This window comes from Bubalus bubalis, chromosome 21, assembly GCF_019923935.1.
Source record: "Bubalus bubalis isolate 160015118507 breed Murrah chromosome 21, NDDB_SH_1, whole genome shotgun sequence".
NCBI classification, from domain to species: Eukaryota; Metazoa; Chordata; class Mammalia; order Artiodactyla; family Bovidae; genus Bubalus; species Bubalus bubalis.
The window spans coordinates 7,843,161-7,866,599 of NC_059177.1; the positions used below are offsets into that span (position 1 = coordinate 7,843,161).

General features: G+C 37.8%; 1 protein-coding gene across 41 annotated transcripts in view; it reads right to left on the reverse strand.

Annotated features, from left to right (window-relative positions):
• Positions 1 to 23,439, reverse strand: part of CLASP2 (cytoplasmic linker associated protein 2) — a 179,355-nt gene that overhangs the window by 65,530 nt on the left and 90,386 nt on the right. For 17 of the 41 annotated variants that reach the window (XM_044934175.2, XM_044934163.2, XM_044934162.2 and 14 more), the window contains 7 exons: positions 17,938 to 18,008; positions 15,754 to 15,813; positions 14,566 to 14,643; positions 13,736 to 13,903; positions 9,952 to 10,007; positions 8,611 to 8,784; positions 727 to 816 (listed from right to left, as the gene is read on the reverse strand). In XM_044934175.2, the coding sequence (XP_044790110.2) occupies positions 727 to 816; positions 8,611 to 8,784; positions 9,952 to 10,007; positions 13,736 to 13,903; positions 14,566 to 14,643; positions 15,754 to 15,813; positions 17,938 to 18,008 (697 nt within the window). The remainder of the gene's footprint in view (positions 1 to 726; positions 817 to 8,610; positions 8,785 to 9,951; positions 10,008 to 13,735; positions 13,904 to 14,565; positions 14,644 to 15,753; positions 15,814 to 17,937; positions 18,009 to 23,439) is intronic. The other 24 variants (XM_044934169.2, XM_044934177.2, XM_044934186.2 and 21 more) reach the window with 2 other exon arrangements.

A 23,439-nucleotide genomic window follows, 5' to 3' on the forward strand; every position in this document is an offset into this window, starting at 1 on the left:
ATCAAGCAACTAAAGATAAACTAAATAATGAAATTTAAAAGGTACAGCTCAAAATAAGTTCAATTTTGATTAAATGTTCATTTGAAACACACTCTTAAAAAGACAGCATCTGTACCTAGCATTTCATTTTCATAAATGACCACTGTTATTGTTTTTTAATCGCTAAGTTGTATCTGATTTTTTTCTGTCCCATGGAATTTCCCAGGCAAGAATACTGGAATGGGTTGTCATTTCCTTCTCCAGTGGATCTTCCTGACCCAGGGATTGAACCTGAGTCTCATGTGTCTCCTGCATTGGCAACAGATTCTTTACCACTGAGCCACCAGAGGAGACATATGAATCTGTAAAATATGTGATCTGTCTCTCTCTATAGCAGAGTTAGTAAACTAAAGAATTGAATTATGTGACTTATGAGGTTCCTTTCTCCTGAATCTGGTATTTCTGAGAAAGACTTGAGAAATCGAGAATATTGTAAGGGCTCAGGTTAAAAAAAGTTAAGAAAACTGATTTAACTTAAACAAACAGTAATCTAGTATTTGAATAAACTGAGAAACCCAAAATGGATATGTCTAGCCCCAAATTCAATCAGAGAATTATGGAACCATTTTCACATTAAGACTGCTGCTAAATAAGCAGTCTATTTTCAGAAATTAAGAGAACAAAGATATTACATAGAATCCAAGAACCATAAAATTTTTTAGTAGAATTAGAAAAGGAAGTTCTTACCATCCATCTTGTCAGAAGTATCCTCTTTGATGAAAGAGCAAGCAAAGAACAGAGGAAAACTTGGTATATCAGAAAAAGATTTTATAACCCCTGGAAAACATTATTTTTAAGAAGACAGAATTCATAGCACAGACATGAAGCTTTTTTTCAATTAAAACATACTAGATTAAATAAGATGAGTTTCCTTTGTGAGACAAAGATACCAGAAAAAAAAAAAAAAAAGAACTGAATTGATAATCAGTCTAGTTTTTATTTGCCTAGAGAAGTTAGAGAAGCCCATGTTCCAACCTTGGGCGCCTCCACCATCAGACAAACCTCCTGCTTGGGTCTGCTGAGCTTCTCATAATCTAAGTCACCTTGCCTTGCTTTCTTTCTTCCTCTATAGGCTAGAGCACACCCCCAAATTCCACTCTAAATTTAGCTCTTTTGTCATTATCTTCCTTCTACTGCCTTGCTGCTTCCTCACCCCATACTTTCCTAGCACTTTCGGTCCTGTAAGCCCTGAAGTATGGATAAATCAAACGACTCTAATTTTCTACCCCGCTACACCGAGGTGCCCCAACAGAGACAATTATAAAACCACAAAGTCATGCATAAAGGCACTGCTAGAAACTAGGGAAATCATCAGGCTTGGCCTTGAGTGACTGTGCAGAAAACTGTTAACACACGAGGCCTGATACTCTTAAGAAGAGCCTAGTTACAGGGCTGGCCCTTAGCTGGCCGCTGGGAAGTTACTTCTGGATCCTGTTTCAGTGTTGGGGACAAGGTACTGAACTCCTGTTAAAGAACTTGCCTGAACTGTTTTTGCAGATAATGTGATTTATGGGGAATACCTGCTCTCTCTTTGGGAGAATAGATGCTGGTAGTTGTGGCTGGGTGTATGGCAGTGCCTACCTAACCACCCCCCCTTTACCCTCACCCTGGGCTGAGTCTTCAGTGAGTCTCTCCGGGCAGAAACACTACGCACATGTTCTACAGTCACTGCCGGAGGAAGCAGCATGTTTCACACAGCCCATCGTTCTGCCTCTGGGAGGGAAAACTCTGAAAGCCTGTGCCTCGACACCTCCAGAACACCCAACGGGATGTTCTCCCTTGCTGATCCTGCCGTGTGTCCTTTTGCTCTAGTAAACCTCAGCCATGAGCACAGCCAAGTCGTGTGAGTTCTTCCAGCAAGTCTCTTAAACGTGTGGGAGGTTGCAGGAAGGCCAGAAGAGTACCCCACCTCTTGTGGCCCCTCAGCAAGCTGGAGCATACTTCCAGTCACCTCTCAGACATCCTGCTTTTTATTAGCAGTGTCCTGACTCTGCTTCCTCAAACGTGAAAACACAGACACAGCAAACTGCTGATGACGTGGTTCTCAACGCCCAGCTGCCCCAAAGACACGTGAACTACCTGCTTCTTCCTTTTCTTCCCCCGACCTCAGTGACGCTGATGACCCTTCAACATCCAAGGCTAACTCCCTAGCGCTTACATCCTATTCCTTATGCCTCTTGTAAGAATTCTGGCCATAAGCGATTTCCTCTCATTCTTGCATTTTAACTTTTTCTTCTCTACTGATCCTACCAACTTAGTATACAAACATATGTGACTTCCTTAATTTTGAAAAAACAAAAAGTTCATTAACCTTTAACTATGGATAACTGCTACAGTGTTTTTTCATCTCTTCTCAACCATTAAGCACTGGAATAATTTATGCAGATTCTCCTTCCAACTTCTTCCTCAATCAAAGAAGTCTGACTTCTGTCACATGATACCACTGAAACCATTTACTTTCTTTTTCATTTAGGCAATCTCACAAACCTAGCCATTGAGAACAAATATCCATAAATTTGGCATAGATATATCAAGGTTTCCTTAACAGAAATTCCTGTCTCCTCAGGATAAACTTCTTCCTCAGGATAAAGTTTTAAAGGGTGGACCTCAAAACACTCATCATATTCCACTGTCAAAGGATTCAGCACTTTAGTGGCAGAAAAACCCAGTGGCAACTGCTTAAGTAATGTATTGAGTTTAATATTGAAAGATTACAACAAGAACAATCTCTAATCATTTCTGAATCTCATCTCAAGCACAGATCTCTCTCCTGAGTTTTCTGCCACTGTATGTAATTCTTTCTCATATACTACTGTGCCTCCAAAACAATTCCAGGTTGATGTCTTGGCAATGTCAAACTCAAAATTCATAAAACTCAACAAGCTTTTAGCTGCTCATCCTTTAGCAACCTACTGATAGACTGAGAGACTGTTTCAACAGAAGCATATTATCTCTGGATCCATAAATGTTCAGCCATTATAAACAAGAATCAAAGTAACACAAGTCACATCTGTATAAGAAAGGTCAGAAAGAGCAGAGGAGGGCGTCTAGGAAGGAAGAAGAGAGGAAAGGAGGGAGGGAAGGAAGGAAGGAAGACAGTAAGGAAAAGAGAAAAAGACACAGAAATAGAAAGAATGAGAAAATCTATTTTCTAAGCCCGGAAAGAGCTACAGGCAAGTATCTCATTGTCCCTGAATGTGAGCCTGGGTCAGGAAAAAAAGAGGACAGAGGGCACCTTTCCCTTTTGTAAGAAAGCAAACATTCCCTTCAAACCTTAAGGAACCAAAGAAACAAATTAAGGAATCTCATGGCACTGTTACGACTTTCTTATGAAAAAAACATTGCAGCAAATGGCTTTCAAATTCACATTAAAACATTTCAAATTCAATATTTTTTTCCTAGTACTAAAAAATAAACACTATTAAATGTTTTTGTTGTTAAGACTCACAATGAGTACATTTTATTATGTTTTCCATTTTCCCCACTTAAAAAATTAATGTATAATTCATGTACCATAAAATTCACTTTCATAGTACACAATTCAGTGCTTTTAATATATTCACAAGACTGCACAACCCTCATAAATATCCAATTCCAGAACACCTTCATCACTTCTAAAAAGAAATCTTACACCCACTGATGTCACCCTCTATTTTTCCCAACTCTCATCACTTAGCAACAACTAATTTATATGTTTGTATGGATTCACCTATTCTAGGCATTTCATGTAAATGGAATCATAAATATGTGCCAGTTTGTACCTAACTTGGTAATGCTTTCAAGCTCCATCCATCTTAGAGGATGCACTAGTATTTCATTTTTATGTAATATGATCCTTTTTATGGCTGAGTGATATTCTGTTTCATTGCATGTACATATCTGCTTAACCATTTACCAGCTGATGAACATTTGAGTTGTTTCCACTTTACAGCTGTTATGAATAATGTTGCTTGAATATTTATTCATGTATATATTTTAATGAGAACATATGTTTCATATGTCTTGGGTAAACAGCTGGGAGTGGACCTCTCTGTTTCACTTTTTGAGAAACTGCCAAGCTGTTCCCAAGGTGGCTCTGCCTACATTCCATGAGCAGACACTTGTGATGCTCATACATGTGATGTTTCAATTTCTCCATATCTTTACCAGCCATCCTAGTGAGCGTGAAGAGGTGCTTTTGAATTTCATTTCCCTAATGTCTAAAGATGTTGAGCATCTTTTTATGTGCTTTCATCGGTAATTTGTATATTGTCTTTAGAGAAATGCATATTCAAATCTTTGGCCTATTTTTTGAACAGAATTATCTTTTTGTCAGAGTTATGAAAATTCTTTATATATTTGAGATCTAAGTCCTTAATCAGATACGTGATTTGCACATTTTCTCTATTTTGTGTGTTGTCTCTTCACTTTCTTGATGGTGCCCTTTGAAACAAAATTTTTAATTTTGAAGAAGTCCAAGCTTTATCCAGCTTCTCTTCGGTTGTGTGTGTTTGGTAAAGTATCTAAGAAAACATCGCATCATTCAAGGTAATGAAGATTTATACATGTTTTTCCTTCTAAGAGCTTTATAGCTGTAGCTCTTACATTTGGGTCTTTAATCTATTTTGAGTTAATATTTTGGATATAGTATGACATAAGCGTCCAAATTCATTTCTTGGCATGTGGCTATCCAGTTGTTCCAGCATCATTTGTTGAAAAGAATTCTTCTCTATGGCATGGTCTTGGCACCCTTGTTGAAAATCAACTGATCACAGATATATGGGTTTATTTCTGGACTCTCAATTCTTTGCATTGGTGTACATGTCTATCTTTATGCCAGCACCACATGGACTGGATTACTGTAGCTTTGAAGTAAGTTCTGAAATCAGAAAGTGTGAGTATACCAAGTTTGCTCTTTTTTTCCCCAAGATCATTTCATCTATTCTGGATCCTCTGCATTTTCATATGAATTTTAGGAGCAGTTTGTCAATTTCTGTAAAAAGGTAGCTGGACTTTTGAGAGGGATTACATTGAATCCGTAAGTCAATTTCCTATCTTAACAATGAATGTCTTTCCATTTATTTAGATCTTTAAATCCTCTTAACAGTGTGTTGTAGTTTTCAGTGTACAAATGTGAAAGAAAACATACATATGGCCTTAATTCCTGCAGAGCTCCTAAATCCCTTGTAATTTCTTACGTGGTAGGATGGAGTACCTTTTGTTCTATTATTTGCTGGTGACCTAGTACCTGACAGAGCTCCTAAGTTCCTTGGAATTTCCTGGGTGACAAGAGTGTCTTTTGTTCTACTGCGGCATTTCCTGGTGGGCTACTGGATAGCTTCAGGATGTGGGACGGTCCCAGAAAGATGAAACCATGGTTTGAAGCTTGGAATTTTCAGCCCCATCCTCCATCTTCTGGGAAGGGGCGTGGAGTTGGAGACCAAGTAAATGATCAACTAGGACTTTGTGATGAAGCCTCCATAAAAGTGCCAAAAGCACAGGATTCAGAGGTCCTGGTTGGTTTAACACACCCATATGCTGGGAGAGCGGCACACTGCAACTCCACAGGGAAAGCAGCTCTGGGCTTCAGACTTTTCCAGACCTCGTCCCCTGTATCTCTTCATCCGACTGCTCATTCATATCCTTTAATTCCCTTTGTAAAGGAGGGGGGCAAGGGCACCTCTGACTTAGAGCCAGTTGGTCAGAAGCACAGGTAACAACCTGGACTTGCAGTTGATGTCTGAAGTGTGGATGAGTCGGGGCGGGAGCCTTTAACCTGTGAGGCCTGTGCTAATATATATTATGTTCCAACTGAATTGCACTGAAGGATACCCAGCTGTTGTCTGATAATTGCTGGTGTGAAATCCCACACATTGGTGTCAGCGGTGTGAGTGTGAGAGTAAAGGAGAAACACAGGAGTGGTTATTCCTAGAGAAGTCTTACACTCCTTCTGTTATATAGATTCCTAAGTATTTTTTCTTTTTGAGGTTATTGTCATTGGAAATGCTTTCTTACTTTATTTTCAGATTGTTCACTGCTAGCATTTAGAAATCCAACTGATTTTTGCATATTGATCTTACCTTCTATAACTTTTGCTAAACTCATTAAAAAGCTCGAATAGTTTTTTGTGAATTTCTTAGGATTTTCTATATATACGATCATGTTTTCTATATGTAAGATCAAGTTTTACTTCTTTTCCAATCTCGATATTTTTTATTTCTTTTTCTAGCCTAACTGACCTGGCTAGAATTTCCATGGCAATGCTCTTAGGAAGGGCAAGAGTGGACATCCTTATCTTGTTGATTTTCAGAGAAGCATCCAGTCTTTCATCATGTCATATATGATAGCTGTGGATTTTTCACAGATATCTTTATCAGGCTCAGAAAGTTTCCTTCTATCGCAGTTTGTTGAGTATTTTTATCATGAAAGGGTGACAGAATTTGTCAAATGCCTTTTCTGCATCTAATGATCATGTGATTTTTATCCTTTGTTCTACTACAAGGTATATTATATTGATTGGTTTTCATATACTGAAATAATAATGTGTTTCTAGCAAGGTAATGTTTCAAATACAGAAAAGTTTTATGAAAATTAAAAGCAGTGATCAACCCACTGTTGACATCTTTGTCAACATTTTTGTACAGTCCTATAAATAAAAATGTTCATAAGCATTATTCATAATCGGAGAAGGCAATGGCACCCCACTCCAGTACTCTTGCTTGGAAAATCCCATGGACGGAGGAGCCTGGTAGGCTGCAATCCATGGGGTCGCTAAGAGTCAGACACGACTGAGCGACTTCACTTTCACTTTTCACTTTCATGCATTGGAGAAGGAAATGGCAGCCCACTCCAGTGTTCTTGCCTGGAGAATCCCAGGGACGGGGGAGCCTGGTGGGCTGCCGTCTATGGGGTCGCACAGAGTCGGACATGACTGAAGTGACTTAGCAGCAGCAGAACATTATATATAGAAATATAAAGGAACTTTAGCTACATGCAATGATATAGATGAATCTTACAAAAAACCGTATTTGCCCAGTCCTTCATATGTATAATTTTATGCAAAATGATGAAATTATCATACATTTTTTGGTAGGCTATATCACTTGATCTTTATCAAAAATATGACAATTCATATTTTTGATTTGTCAGTGAATTTTGAATTGTCAGTGGCTGCATGGCATATATAAGGGTATACCATAACTTAAACATTTCCCCTTGTAACATATCAAACTTGAATCTAATACATTATTAAAAACATAATAAACGTTCTTTTTATTTCTTGGCATAGTTATCTAAAAACATTGGACTACAGGCTCAAAACATCGAACATTTAAAAAAGCTTCATGGGTATCATGAAAATACCACTCAGATAAAAGTGCTCCATGATTATTTCACATCTGTACTTTTAACCGCATTCTTTATGAACAGCAGTCACTAACTTTAACTTTCTTGTTTTATTTATAGGTCAATTTGCATCTGTTTGATTACAACTGATGTTCAATATCTGTTCTGGTGTTTTGGTGGCAATTCTGAAATATGCTTTTCTTGACATATATAAAATTTTTTTTCTATAAAAATAAGCTCACCTGTATTCCTGAGATGTATAAAACTTGAAGACATTTTAGCTTTTTTTGCAGTACCTGGCAAAACCTTTTTCCCTTTCTGTTTTCAGCCACTTGTTACACTTAGATTTCAATCTGAGGGACTTTTCCCTCATGGATTTTTGGCTTTTATACTTAGAAATGTCTTCTCCAACCTGAGATTAGATGAATATTCAACTATTATGTTTTCATCAAGTTGCTTTATATTTTTGTTCAACTTTTTAGTCACCTGGAATAAACTGTTATACAGTGTAAAAACGTGATTCTAACTTAATTTTGTACCAGATTGCAAGCCATGTGTCTGAACACCGTTTAATGAATAATCTATGCTTTCCTCACTGGATGCAGCCATGCCACTTTTCCCATGTACTACATACACATCCAGAATCTCTGCACTTCCTATGGACTGCCAGTGGTCTACCTGCCTAGTGTTCTATCACTACTACTCAAGAGAAAGAAAAATGAAGCACAAAAGTAAGACAAATAATACGGCTAACCAACCGGAAACTCTTATCATGGATATAAAAAACAAACTCTGAATGGCTTTGGGGATGTATGTTTAAGTTTTGATTATGATTAAGCTTTGTAGTTTTCCCAGATTCCCAAAAGCCTTTACCTTCTTGGGAAGGGAACAGAGATAGGAGAAGGGGAACGGAGAAGCTGGGTACAAGACCGAACTTCCTCAGTAACCAGCAGCTGGATGTGGCAGTAGCACAGAACTGTGAAAATTCTACAGGCAAATCAAGGAGTCAAGAGCTGTTCCTTTCATCAAGATGGTTAGGAAGAGGAGAAATAAGGCATTGCAGATATCTCAGAACTACATTCCAAGGACAGAATCATATAAAATGTACGGACTACTCATAATTAGAAAGAATGAAATAGAGATGATAAAGATATCACCATGATCAGTTACTGAAATTGATGACGGTTCATTAGTGTCCTGAGACCAGGGAGAAAATGCAGGACAATTTCCTATAGTGAGCTAGCTTACCTAGTGATGCATAGGAGCCTGGATTCAGGGCCCCTGCACCTAACCGGCCACTTCGCGCAGCCTGCCCGGCAGCATGGTGTGCCTTGGCGCCGGCAGCAGCATTCACATCGATGTCACTTCGTGAACGCTGCAGGCTTCCAGGAAGAGAGCTGGCTTTGCTGCTGCCTGCTGATACTACGAAAAACAAAGGAAAGGTAACCTGTATTATTTTCATCATTGCAAATGGCGTAAAAATTATATAAACTTGAAATCACCACAAGATATTGAATGATGATCCAAAAAGGAAACAGTGGCCAAATGGATAATAGAAAAGTACTTTTATTTCTAGATTCTACAAAAGTACTTTAAAATCAGGATGCCTAAGTTTCAATGTTGTTGCAAGTAAGTCATCTTGGACAATTTTTTCTCAATATTTCTCTGCCTCATTTTCCCCTTCCAAAAAAATAGGAAAAAATAACTATACTTTGTTAAAACTTCATAGGATTGTTTTGTAAATGAAAAGATATTTACAACTGATTCATGAAACTGAAGTGCTACACAAGATAAATAGATGACAGCAAGGCTACTGTTTGACCATAAAAATAATGCAAATAGAACCAGTCTGGGGATAAGATAATTCAGAAAATAATTCAGGTTCTGCCACTCTCAGGCAATGCAAATTAAGTCATTAAATTTCTGGTGTTTAATGGCTGAGATGCTAAAAGAAGTCACCTCAGTTCAAAAATGGACCTGAATAAATATTAAAACATAAAAATAAAATAAAAATAAATTTCTGGTGTTTAGTTTTCCAGTTTTAATAAGGAGTTTTATAAACTCTGAGTTATGACCCATTAATAAAGCTGTGAAATTAACTGAGTGGGTCAGGATGGCACTTTAAAGAAATGAAACAAAATAGAAAACAGAGTGTGTCACAAGTAAAGGTAAGTAGACTTCCTGGAACTTCAGATTATACTATACAAATATATTGGCATATAATATACTACATGTTACATGTATGTTGTAGGTATATAATTACATATAATACATTGTATGTAGTACATGTATGTGGTATACAAACACAGGTTGTAAAGTGTATATGTGTGGTATTTACAATGTAAAATGATTTTCTCCTTGTGGGTCACATTAAAACAGTTTAAAAGCTATTGTTTTTAACTGTTTAGCTTTTAAACAGTTCTAATGTGCTTCAAAAACTTTTAAGGAAAACTTTATAAATGTTTTAAACTTTTAAATTCTTGATGACACACTGAGTGAGAAAAGCTTTTTACATAGTAACATTTATTTATAAAGTCACTTTTACTTGATTAAGTAAAATATGCTATGACTCTTAAAAAGGCGATTTACCTCTTCCAGCCACAGCAGATGGGTTTGCTGTAGACCATTTTGCAGAAAAGGGGCGACTGCAAAGTAAAAAGAAATACTTTTAATAATTTATCACTCCTCTGATAACACTTAATGAAGCACCACTGAGATTTCTGAAGAGTTGAGAAGTACTTGGTTTCAATTTTTCTTTGACAAATCACTTCAGAACAGTTGCTGTCATGTATCACTGGTATCTAAATTAGTTGTGAAGCAAAAATGAAATAACTAGCACTGAATAAAGACTGTAAGCTCTACAGGAACAGGGACCAGGTGGCTGCTATTCACTCTTGTCCTCGGCACACATATTATAACAGGGAACTCAATAATGGCCCTCTCCAACACTTTTATTCTGAGGTATTTTACTTAGAAGGAGAGAGAGCGAGTATTATTACCAGTACACAGGGAGTTCAGTGAAACCAAAGCCTCCATCACCTAAGTCATAACAGTTGTGGCCACTGGAAAGTCAAGCAATTACTCTGTAGATATAATGCCATCTACAGTAGTGCTATTAAGTGTTACTGTGTGGGGCAAGAGAAACAAAGCCACAACTGCTGCTGAGGGTAACGTGTATTAACACGTATAGAAAGCAAAACAGCTAGAATCATTTCAAAAGAATCCACTGCCTCCTTTAATATCTTTTCTGATTACTTACCTGTAACTACAATGGTACTCTGCAGCCCCAAAATAAACATATCTAAGTATGTAAGAGGGTTTGGAAAGTATACCTATGAATTTTATTTTACTTTATTATATTATTCATTTTTTCACTTGCTTGTTGTGCTATGTGGCTTGTGGGATTTTTAAAAATTTTATTATTTATCTTTGGCTGCACTTGATCGTCGTTGCTGTGCCGGCCTCCTCTAGTTGTGCTTCAAGGCATTCTCGTTGCGGAGGCTTCTCTTGTGGAGCTCGGGCTCTAGAGCACGCGGCTTCAGTAGTTGTGGGTCTTGCGCTGTCAAGCACAGGCTCGGCAGCTGTGGCCCACGGGCTTAGCTGCCCTGTGACATGTACAATCTTCCCAGCCTAGGGATCGAATCTGTATTCGGGGGATTTGATCTGCATTGGCGGGGGATTCTTAAATCACTGGACCACCAGAGAAGTCGGCTTGTGGGATTTTTAGTTCCCAAACCAGGGACTGAATCTGGGTCCATGACAGTGAGCATAGAGTCCTGACCACTGGACTGCCATGGAATTCCCTATCTACAAATTTTAAAGGTGAGGGGAAGAGAGGTAATGTCAGACTACTGAAAATATTCTTAAGTTATTATTGTGTGTAAGTCAGTCAGCTGTGTCCGACTCTGTGACCCCATGGACTGTAGCCCACAAGGTTCTGTCCATGGAATTCTTCAGGCAAGAATACTGGAGTGGGTTGCCATTCCCTATTCCAAGGGATTTTCCTGGCCCAGGGATCAAACCCAGGTCTCCACGCTGCAGGCCAATTTTTTACCATCTGAATCACCAAGGAAGCCCTAAGTTATTATTATTAAATGGTAAATTTGGCATTTGGTTATCAAACCCAATATTATATTATTTTTATAACTGTCTCCTAAAACTGTTATGTTGAGGCAGATTGATTCAAGTCCACAGATTTCAAAGTTGTTTATGCTTAAAGATGTTCTAATAAAATATCTTATTTAGATCCTTGCTACTCAAAGAATGGTCCATAGACAAAAAGCAATGATATCACCTTCAGTTCAGTTCAGTTCAGTCGCTCAGTAGTGTCCAACTCTTTGCGACCCCATGAATCGCAGCACACCAGGCCTCCCTGTCCATCACCAACTCCCTGAGTTCACTCAGACTCACGTCCATAGAGTCAGTGATGCCATCCAGCCATCTCATCCTCTGTCGTCCCCTTCTCCTCCTGCCCCCGATCCCTCCCAGCATCAGAGTCTTTTCCAATGAGTCAACTCTTCGAGTGAGGTGGCCAAAGTACTGGAGTTTCAGCTTTAGCATCATTCCTTCCAAAGAAATCCCAGGGCTGATCTCCTTCACAATGGACTGGTTGGATCTCCTTGCAGTCCAAGGGACTCCCAAGAGTCTTCTCCAACACCACAGTTCAAAAGCATCCATTCTTCAGTGCTCAGCTTTCTTCACAGTCCAACTCTCACATCCATACATGACCACTGGAAAAACCATAGCCTTGACTAGACGAACCTTTGTTGGCAAAGTAATGTCTCTGCTTTTAATATGCTATCTAGGTTGGTCATAACTTTTCTTCCAAAGAGTAAGCATCTTTTAATTTCATGGCTACAGTCACCATCTGCAGTGATTTTGGAGCCCAGAAAAATAAAGTCTGACACTGTTTCCACTGTTTCCCCATCTATTTCCCATGAAGTGATGCGACCAGATGCCATGATCTTAGTTTTCTGAATGTTGAGTTTTAAGCCAACTTTTTCACTCTCCTCTTTCACCTTCATCAAGAGGCTCTTTAGTTCCTCTTCACTTTCTGCCATAAGGGTGGTGTCCTCTGCATATCTGAGGTTATTGATATTTCTCCCTGAAATCTTGATTCCAGCTTGTGCTTCTTCCAGCCCAGCGTTTCTCATGATGTATTCTGCATATAAGTTAAATAAGCAGGGTGACAATATACAGCCTTGACGCACTCCTTTTCCTATTTGGAACCAGTCTGTTGTTCCATGGGAATGTGTAAAATATGCAGAATCTCAGGTCCCATCCCAGATTTACTTAATCAGATTCTGTATTTTAACAATGATCTTCAGCCGACTCATATACAAAGTTTGAGTACAGCAAGAAAAAGTAAAGGGAAAAAAAGCAACAAAGCTCATTCAAGGTGAAGGATTTATCACAAATTTAAATAGAAGTTTAGGTACAATTATTCCTACAATAATTATTATTTTTTTTTAATCAAATCGTATCTTCTTTTACTCTGAAAACTTGTAAGCCATTGAACTCTTATTTAGTACAGTACTCATAAGACCCTGTGAGTACTTCCTGCAGTTGTGCCCCAGATACCTCTTTCGCCCACGCTGGTACCTGTCCAGGACCAGGAAGTTGCCAAGGCAACTAGCAGTCTTTGTGGGGGTGAAGACCCTAAAGACACAGCAACTACAGCGAGGTAGACCGATATTCTGTGAGCTGCTCTTCCCTAGAGAAATCTGCAGATATTTGTGGCCACTGCTAGGGATCTTAGCCATCTTACAGGGCTAGAGAAACAGAAAATAGGGTATAACTGCCAAAGCAGCAAGGGTTTGAGGTGGCCAGCATAATGATGAGAGTGGAGTCACAGAGAAGTGAGTCAGACACTAGATAATTTTGTCCCCTGGAGGGAGTTGCTGAAAATCTCAAACTATGCCAGAGGCAAGCAAAGAAAGCAATGGCGTGTTTACCAGTCACACAGCGCTGTGTAAAAGTTTTAAAGATGATTTCTGAATCTCCATTATAATCCCTCCACAACAGTGCCCTAGAAATGGGCTACTTACTATATGGACTATTTTGGGTGTATTAAAAAAAAGTATACGAATCAGTGGTTTCCAATCTTTCTCAAAGACATGAACATATTCTAACAAAACGTGAGTGAAGATGTTCGCACAAACTTTGAATCCCTAAACTCAACCCAATGAGAAGAAGCTATACAAGCATGTAATCCAACCCCTGAGGCAATAGACCAAGGGAAATAAGCACATTCAGTCATCATTCTTCCAAGGCTTTAAGAAGAAAGCAATCAGATACTCAACCATCCAACTTAAGGAACTTGGTGGAGCTGAAAAGAGGAAGAAATCAGTAATGATCCTTTATATGGCCTTACTTGAGGCTTTCTTGGGAGCTAGATGAGGACCTGTCTGATTGTGGAAGAGATGCTACACTGCCGGAACTCTTTAAGTAAGTCTGAAGACTCTTCTGATAAGACGGCTCGAGGGAATTATACAGTGTTTCAGCTTCACCGGGGAAGTGGTTTCTAAGACCCATATATGTCCTGTAAAACAAACAACAAAATTTAAGGTTTTTTTCTAAAAAAAGAAAAACACCTTAAAGAAATAACTTTGCATGATTACACATTAACCGTAAAATGTGTACATTCAAGAAAAGCAAAAGTTTTTAACCGCAAAGGTTTTAATACAGCCACAATGTGCCAAGTGAATACTTTCTAAATTAAACAAGTTTTTGGAGGAAGACAACAGGCTTTTGAGAAAAGGAATCTCAGTTCAAAACCTGACTATAATCCTTACAATTTGGGTGGCCTTGTGCAAACTTCCAGATCTCCAAACTTCAGTTGCCAAAGGAGATAGCACCTTCATTGGATCATTTTAAGGATTAAAAAAGAACATATACCTACTGCCCTACAAAGTATCAAGTACGTAACAAATGTTCAGTAAATTAGATATTTTTATTCACAACAAAAGTGAATATGTTATGATGTAATACGAATACTGATGGATATATAAACAACAAGGCTAAGTAAACTGATAGACAACCAGTACAGGTTTAATGGAGAAAAATCAATCTCCACTTGACTAAAGAGCTGATCAAATACAATACTTAGGACACTTTCAATATTTTCATTCTCGCAGCATAATTTCTGTCGAAGAAAAGACCAAAGTATGTTTAAACCACCACAAAAATATGTTATAGACTTACTTTCTTGCCTCCACTCTGGCCTCAGCATCAGCATCATGAATTCCCTTCTTAATAGTTTCAACCAAGACAGCTGCATGTCTATAAAATAAAGTACCTTTAGGATCATGTATAAAACTATGTATTTCACCACAAACGATACTGCCTATATACTATATATCACACATCAATCACAAATGGGCAAGGGAGAGAAAAAAGGTAACTAGCATATAATAATGAATCTAAGATTGCAAGATTTCCTAATAATCTGCCCCACTAATTTTATTCATGTATGGTTTCCTTCTGACAAGTCAAACATTATAAACCTGAACATAATTATTTTTATATGGAATCCAGACAAACAGTACTAACATTTTAAATTTGTCATGAATTAAAGAAAATCTCTGGTGTGGTTCCTCACTAACCTACCAGTGTAGAAATGTGCCAGTAGTACACAGTCAGTTACCAACCGACCGCATAGCAGCTGCCACAAGAGAACTTAAAGAAAACTTGGAATTACATCATGCCTGCAGTAAACAACATATTCTATTTTTTAAAAATGGGTTGTGAATAGATTTAATGCTTTCCATAAGAATGGAAAATCAGCAATGTATTCAACATAAATACATGTGGATCCCAAGCTTCACATGTGAAACAAATGAGAAATACAGCCATACAGATAGCCAGTGATTGACTCGCTGCCCTTATTTTCCTCTTTTTCACTGCAGAGCTTCATTAAACACTGCCCAGGATACACACGGCCAATGACACCTGACAGCTGGTGTGGAGAAATCTGCCAACAGATCTCTCTCACGTTTTTGATCTCTTTCCTCTGAAAAGAAGTGCCTTTCTTCTATCCTAAATCATTCATTACTTGATTAATTGCACCTTGGGAAACCTATCTTACATGACTAGAAATACATTTTAAACTACCTGCCCAATTTAACCTGGAATTTCTTATAAAACCTGGAATTTTTGCCCAATTTAACCTGGAATTTCTTGCCCATTCACCTAAGAGACCCTCATTCACCCCACAAAGAAGAAAATCACAGCTATGATGAGTAAGAGGAGCACCTCAGCTTTAAAGGAAAATCAGTACAAATAACTTTTAAAGGAAAATGGGAAATAATGCAAATCCAATACCATCAATTTCTAAAGAACTGATGACAAAGGGGAGGGGAGAGTGGTGGAAGAGGAAGAGTCGATGCATACCTTTCCAATGAGTGAGTCTGCCACTCCTGTAATAATAAATCTAAAAATTCAAATGAACGCCTGAAAAATAAAAATTAACTATTAACTAAATGTTGCAACATTAATACTCAGTTATATAATTTTACAACTAAATGTTAATTAATACTTTCTTCTATAATACAGCATTTTGTCTTCTGAATTAAAGTATAAGACATATTTTTAGATATTTTTACTCTCAAATACTTAACTTTTTTTAAGACTCCAACTATTCCTATGCTTAATAGTTCAAAAAGACCTTAATTTTAACTTGAAAATGTTTTTCAAATATAAAATTTAATTTAATTTAAAAGATACTTATCAAACACCTACTATGCACTAGAAATTGAAGACACACAAATGGTGACCAAGAAAGCTATGATGTCAACTCAAACACTACATACAAAACAACAAATTAATCCTTATCCTCTCAGTCTACTCGTGGAGTCCATATGGTACAGATCAGGAAATAACACGGAGGTTAAATTAATTTGCCCGTAGTGACAGAGTGGGACTTAAACCCTGACATTTGAAGCAGTTGATATCACCTCCCTCATTCAAATCCAATAATCACGTCTCAATTCTGTCTGAAATCTCTTGAATTTACTCAATAAAATCTTCAATCTTCCTCTCAATTATCACAAATACAGCTCCAGTTTTCCACCCCATCTCTTACATGAGATGTAAGAAGTCCTACTTAATTAAACCAGTGCTTTTCATTGTCCCTTTTTAATCACTGTTCACAGCTGGAATAAAAACTAGGATGGATGACATTACTTCTCACCAAAAACCGCTTATCAAACAATATCAGAATTTCTCTTCCAGTCGTTCAAAGCCCTCCATATCCTGACTTCTATCTATCCCCTTTCCCTCCGCAGTCAGCCTCTTTTCCTACTGAAACCTCCCATTTATCACATCTTCTGGGCTCAGTGGCCAGTCCAATGGCTCTGCAGCCTGCAGCATAGCTTTCCATCTCTGCCTACACCTCACTTCCTTTACAGGTATTGAAATGCTCCCCATTTTCAGGATAATTCTATGATGCATTTCTTGACTTCCTCTTCTCTGTAACATTTCTAATTTTCCAATTATAATTTTATTCAGTGTAAGACAGTGACTGGTGAATCTTTTCTGTAGAGGGCCTGAGAGTAAATATTTCAGGCAGCAAATATTTTAGGCTTTGAGAACAACATAGTCTCTCATTTTTTCCCCCACCTTTTTAACCACCTTTCAAAAATGTTAAGTTACAGTTTTAGCTTGTGCCTGTACAAAACTAGACTGTTGGACAGACCTGCCCAATGGACTGTTATTTGCTGACCCTGCTATAAGAGAGAGGTAATTAAACAACTGTCCTCAAATTCCAAATCACTTACAGGTAACAATGATGTCTTATTTTCCCGAACATTCTAAGTACTTAAATAAACATATTTATCAAACAAAAGAGGGGAAAGCGTTTTTTACAATTTCCTTAAATATCCAATACACAAATCTTGTTTTTTGTCTTTAACACTAGTGGTGCTAGTGGTGATACCAGTGATACCAAAGACGGTGGGAATGATGCGACGGACACTGACAGGCGAGCATGACTGTAGACTCTGTGCCAAACACTATGTTCACGTCTTCTAGTGTCCTTCTCATTTAACCTCACACCTCTATGGGGTCCACATCATTAGACCCACTAACATACACAGACATGAGGTTCAGGGCAATTAAATGACTGCCCAAGGCAGGACAGTCTATCAAAGTTGTAGGATTCTAGGTGAGGGCTGACTCTAGACTCCAAACTCTCTGAAAACCAAAGAAATAGTGGCCCAAATAAACTAAAATGTGGGAGATCCGGGTTTGATCCCTGGGTTTGGAAGGTCCCTGGGTGAAGGGAACGGCTACCCATTGCAGTATTCTGGCCTAGAGAATTCCATGGAGAAGTCATTGGGGTCGCAAAAAGTCAGAAATGACTGAGCGACTTTCAGACACACTTTAATACGAAAAGGCCAAGAAATGTGGATAGTCATAATAAGCACATTGTTCCTTTTTGCCTTACATAAATTAAAAAACTTTAATAAGGTTTCTAGAAGGCAAGAAATTGATGACAACTAATTTTTGTACCCAACTAAGAATCAGACATAATGCAATATTCAACATAAAGCTATACTAAGTTTTTTCAAAACTTACCTCCGTACAGGAACTGATTTCGATGTGCAATTGCTTGTTATTAAAGGTATAAGTCTGGGTACATGAGTATGCTGAAAAAGACAGTTTAGAAGAGGTTGAGAAATACCGTGTACCTTACATAATCTCTTCCTTTACTTGCTTTGCATTCAAGTATTTAGCTATATTAGAAAAGAACAAAAATAACCATAAAATCAGATTTTGAAAGAAATTAAGACCAGTCAAAAGGTTTTCCCAAATTAAATAGTAACGATACAATTTCAGAAGGGCAGATGTGGTTGTAATATTAAATAATAAGGACAAGTTAACTGATAACTACAAAGAACTGTTAGGACAGTGTACTTTGGGGGGAACCAGACACATACTGGTCTTATTCTTTGATGTACCATGGCTACTGCTGGAGAGCACAGTAACTGCTATGTCATCAAAGCAGGTTATCAGAGTGAATCTGCATAATTATCAAGAATGCACTTTGAAACAGTGATTTTAACTGAACTTTCATCCTGGCTGAACCACAGCTCTCTAGAATTCAGGTATATAATCTTCTGATTTCTATTAGTAATTCTTACATTCTTCTTTAGTGAGAGTGTTTGTGTGTTAGTAGCTCAGTTGTGTCTGACTCTTTGTGACCCCATGGACTGTAGCCTGGCAGGCTACCCTGTTACTGGGATCCTCCAGGCAAGAATAGTGGAGTGGGTTGCCATTCCCTTCTCCAGGGGATCGTCCTGACTCAGGGATCAAACCTGGGTCTTCTGTATTACAGATTCTTTACCACCTGAGCCACCTCTTCTTTAGTAAAGCAAACACTAAGAAGTTCACAAGAGACATTAAAATAAAACAGTAACCTAAGGATACATATTTGATGCTTTAAATCTCCTATTTTTCTTCTGAGCTGATGGTACAGGCTGGGTTACCTAGGAAGCAGGCTGTGAGATGGAGTTCAGCCTTTTTAATATTAAGCAGTGCTTTTGGGATCAACACTGGTGGAAGTGAGAAGGAAGCAAGACTAGGCAAAGGAAGAAATCAATCTGTGATACAGCCCAAGGACCTCTTAACCCAAAATCACTGGGGAGCTCTGGAAGATAGTCTCAAAATGGCCTAAGATGGCCAAAACTCTACTCTTCCACGTCAATCAGTTTACTAGATATGGGCCATAACTAGGAAAGGGCAAGACTCCAGGAAAGGCAGATCTCGACAAGCTTTGCAGGCTTTGAAGAGGCTGCAGCTGAAGGCTATCAGCCCACAGAGCTTCCGTACTCGGGAGGAAACAAGTCTTAGAGTGAAGGAAAGAGTGAGTGGCCACAACTAACTCAACCAACACAGAGGGAACACTTTTTTCACCTCTGACAGAGGGAAGCTACCCACAGACCTGAAGTTGTTCAAGATGAGGATAATGCAACACAGTGCTGATCTGCATGTTATTCAACTGCTATATCCAGTATGGAAGGGCTCTGTGGACTTGCTCCCCTAGCACGAGGGACCAGTTTTGTGGATGACAAGTTTCCCATGAACAGGTTGGGGGTGCGGGGGGGAGGGCAACAGGGGGTGGGGTGGTAATGGTTTTGGAATGATTCGAGTGCATTATATTTTTCATATACTTTATTTCTATTAGAGCATCCAGAAGAACTCATCCCTGAACATTACTGAGGAGTTAAAGAAAGCCCAAAGGGACTCCCTAGCCACAGCATACCACATAGCAGGTCTCACCTACCTTCTTCCTCCCCTCTCTCATGATCTCAAAATCCTACTGCTGCTGATTAACTCTTAAACAACACAGTGGCAGAGATGGGGCTAGAGACTAACCTATTGCTACACCATATTCAGGGGAGCTATTCCAAAGGAAAATAAGTGATCCTCACAATTACAGATGATGCATTCAAACAAATGCTATTTCAGAACAACTTAGAAGCAGGCCCCTGGGAAACAAACAAAAATATAGAAAACAGGAAATAATGTAAAACAACAACAACCTGATTCGTATTTTCTGTGAGACGATGGGACATGTTATTGTCTCAATAACATGAAACAAACTCATGAAAAACAGGCAATCTGAAAATAATACATGAAGTATAAACAAACTTAAAAATGGCAAATTGGGTACTGTCAAGTAAGCAGAATTTAAAGGATTTTTCCTGAGAACATATACAACTGAAAGACAGGAAACAAACAGAAGCAATAAATAAATGATACATGAAAACGAACATAAATTTGAACAAACTTCATTTTAGTCAGAAATCTTGCTCCTCTGTGTAAAGACAGCACAAATGAAAGATGCTGTGAGGTAACTCCTAACAGAGGGACTCTCCTACAAAGCTTCCTAAGGCAGCAGTGGTGCTGTTTTTAAATAAAAGAATCAAACAACATCTCACTATAAAAACAACAGAGTTAAGAAAACAATTCTTTGTGAAAAGGACATAATTCTGAGAGAAAAGAAATGTGAACCTGAAGTCCAATTTTTGAATTCTTGTACAATGGCAAAGCAAAGCCATTTAGAAATATGAAAAAATAAATATTGATGAAAACTGAGAACACAGTGCTGCTGCTGCTGCTAAGTCACTTCACTCGTGTCTGACTCTATGCGATCCCAGATGGCAGCCCACGAGGCTCCCCCATCCCTGGGATTCTCCAGGCAAGAACACTGGAGTGGGTTGCCATTTCCTTCTCCAATGCATGAAAGTGAAAAGTGAAAGGGAAGTCGCTCAGTCATGTCCGACCCTCAGCGACCCCATGGACGGCAGCCTACCAGGCTTCTCCGTCCATGGGATTTTCCAGGCAGGAGTACTGGAGTGGGGTGCCATTGCTTTCTTTGGAGAACACACTAAGATCAAGCAAATATTTTTAATGGGAAGAGTCCTAATAAACACTAGGCAGGAATAAAAGCAGAAAAAAAAAAACACAAAAAACCCACCATAATCAACTTTAGTTGCTCGAAATTAATTCAGTGGTTAAGGGGAAAACAATGACACAAATAAGATAAAAATATATACTTCTTATTTTTTTTTTTAATATATACTTTCCAAAAGGCTGGGGAAGTAAAAGAGAATTTATTCTTGACACTGACAAAGAACAAGAAACTTTTAAGAAAATAAGATTAAAAAAAAAATAAGACCATAAAGAACTAGAATAATATGAACAAACTAGATTTAGAAATGAATAAAGCACTCTATAAATGAATTCCATATTTCACAAATACTAAAAGACTACCTATCTAAATATATGATGTACTCGGATATTAACAAAATTCAGGTTATTCAATGAAAAAGAAATTGTACCATCAAATTCTCTGATCATGCAAATCAAAACCACTATAAAGTACCATTTCACACCAGTCAGAATGGCTGCGATCCAAAAGTCTACAAGTAATAAATGCTGGAGAGGGTGTGGAGAAAAGGGAACCCTCTTACACTGTTGGTGGGAATGCAAACTAGTACAGCCACTATGGAGAACAGTGTGGAGATTCCTTAAAAAACTGGAAATAGAACTGCCTTATGATCCAGCAATCCCACTGCTGGGCATACACACTGAGGAAACCAGAAGGGAAAGAGACACGTGTACCCCAATGTTCATCGCAGCACTGTTTATAATAGCCAGGACATGGAAGCAACCTAGATGTCCATCAGCAGATGAATGGATAAGCAAGCTGTGGTACATATACACAATGGAGTATTACTCAGCCATTAAAAAGAATACATTTCAATCAGTTCTAATGAGGTGGATGAAACTGGAGCCTATTATACAGAGTGAAGTAAGCCAGAAAGAAAAACACCAATATAGTATACTAACGCATATATATGGAATTTAGAAAGATGGTAACAATAACCCTGTGTACGAGACAGCAAAGAGACACTGATGTATAGAACAGTCTTATGGACTCTGTGAGAGAGGGAGAGGGTGGGAAGATTTGGGAGAATGGCATTGAAACATGTAAAATATCATGTATGAAACGAGTTGCCAGTCCAGGTTCGATGCACGATACTGGATGCTTGGGGCTGGTGCACTGGGACGACCCAGAGGGATGGAATGGGGAGGGAGGAGGGAGGAGGGTTCAGGATGGGGAACACATGTATACCTGTGGCGGATTCATTTTGATATTTGGCAAAACTAATACAATTATGTAAAGTTTAAAAATAAAATAAAATTTAAAAAAAAAAAAGGTCATGAAATTACAAAATGATAAGAATGACAAAAGAACCATCTGAAAATGCAGACAATATCCTTATGTAATTCAATGAGAAAGTTGAAATGGAAATTACAAACGACTGAGAAATATAAAATAGAGTGTGGTAAATCTAAATCGCTGGATGCTGCTAATGCCAAACTCAGAACACAACATTATGATAAGAAAGTCTTATGTGATTAAACAATAAAAACTATGACAAAGTGAGAATATACCACAAAAATCTAGGGGGAAAAAAGAAGTAAGCCACAGCAAGTCAAATAAAGTAATTAAGAAACATAAATATAGAAATTAAACAACTAGAAAAAAATAAAAGAACCCCATGGGTACCAATGTAACAAATTTGAAGCTTATAAAAAATCTCTTAACAATACCTCTAGCAAGTATTTTCCTTTTTTTTTTTTTAAAAAAAGAACATATAATAATATAATACAAAATGGTAATATATCCATGGTAGAAGAAACTTTTCTTAAATTAACAGTATACAACCTCATGTCAAGAGTCTTCTTAAGTATCAGCCAACTGCATCTAGCAGTATCATAATGTAAAATGGCCAAGCAGAATTCATTTCATGAATGTACAATGGATAAATGAAGAGAGACAATCATTTCTAAAGGGATATCTGACAAGATTCCACATCTACTACTGATCAAAATTTAGCAAAATATAAATAGGAGGAAATTCTCAGACCTAATCCAGAATATCCAAAAATTCATCCCAGAGGTCATATTTAAAGCACTCCTATTAAACTCAGAGAAAAAAATAAAGATTTCAATCATTTCCACCGGTTTTTAACACTGTTATGAAGGTGCCAGATTTAGTGAAGCTTACAAAAATATTAAAACAGAAAGAAAAGGGATATTTTCCGAGATAGATTCATAGATTTCTTCACAGGGACTAGATTTTACTGCTAAAAAAACACCTGGTACAGCAGCATTAGAGACAGATATCATTTACCAGGAGAGGATAAATTGATCAAAGAAACTGGAAAGGCATTTAAAAAACAGACCCATATATTTATGGAAATTTACTACAAGAAAACAGTGGTAGTTTAAGAAAAGACTGAACTATAATCTACTACACACCACCGGGTCAACTGGTTTTGTATCTGGGGAAAACAAAGTCACATATCCATATTGTACACAAAAATAAAATTAAGTTAAATCTAAAAAACAAAATCATAAAAGGTTTAAAAACTGACTATTTTTATAACTGAGAAATGGGGAAGGTTGTTTTAACTTTATATAACAAAATCCACAAAAATAGCATTGTCTCAAAACAAAAAAACATAAAATTTCTATATATATATATCAAGTGTAGCTTAAACA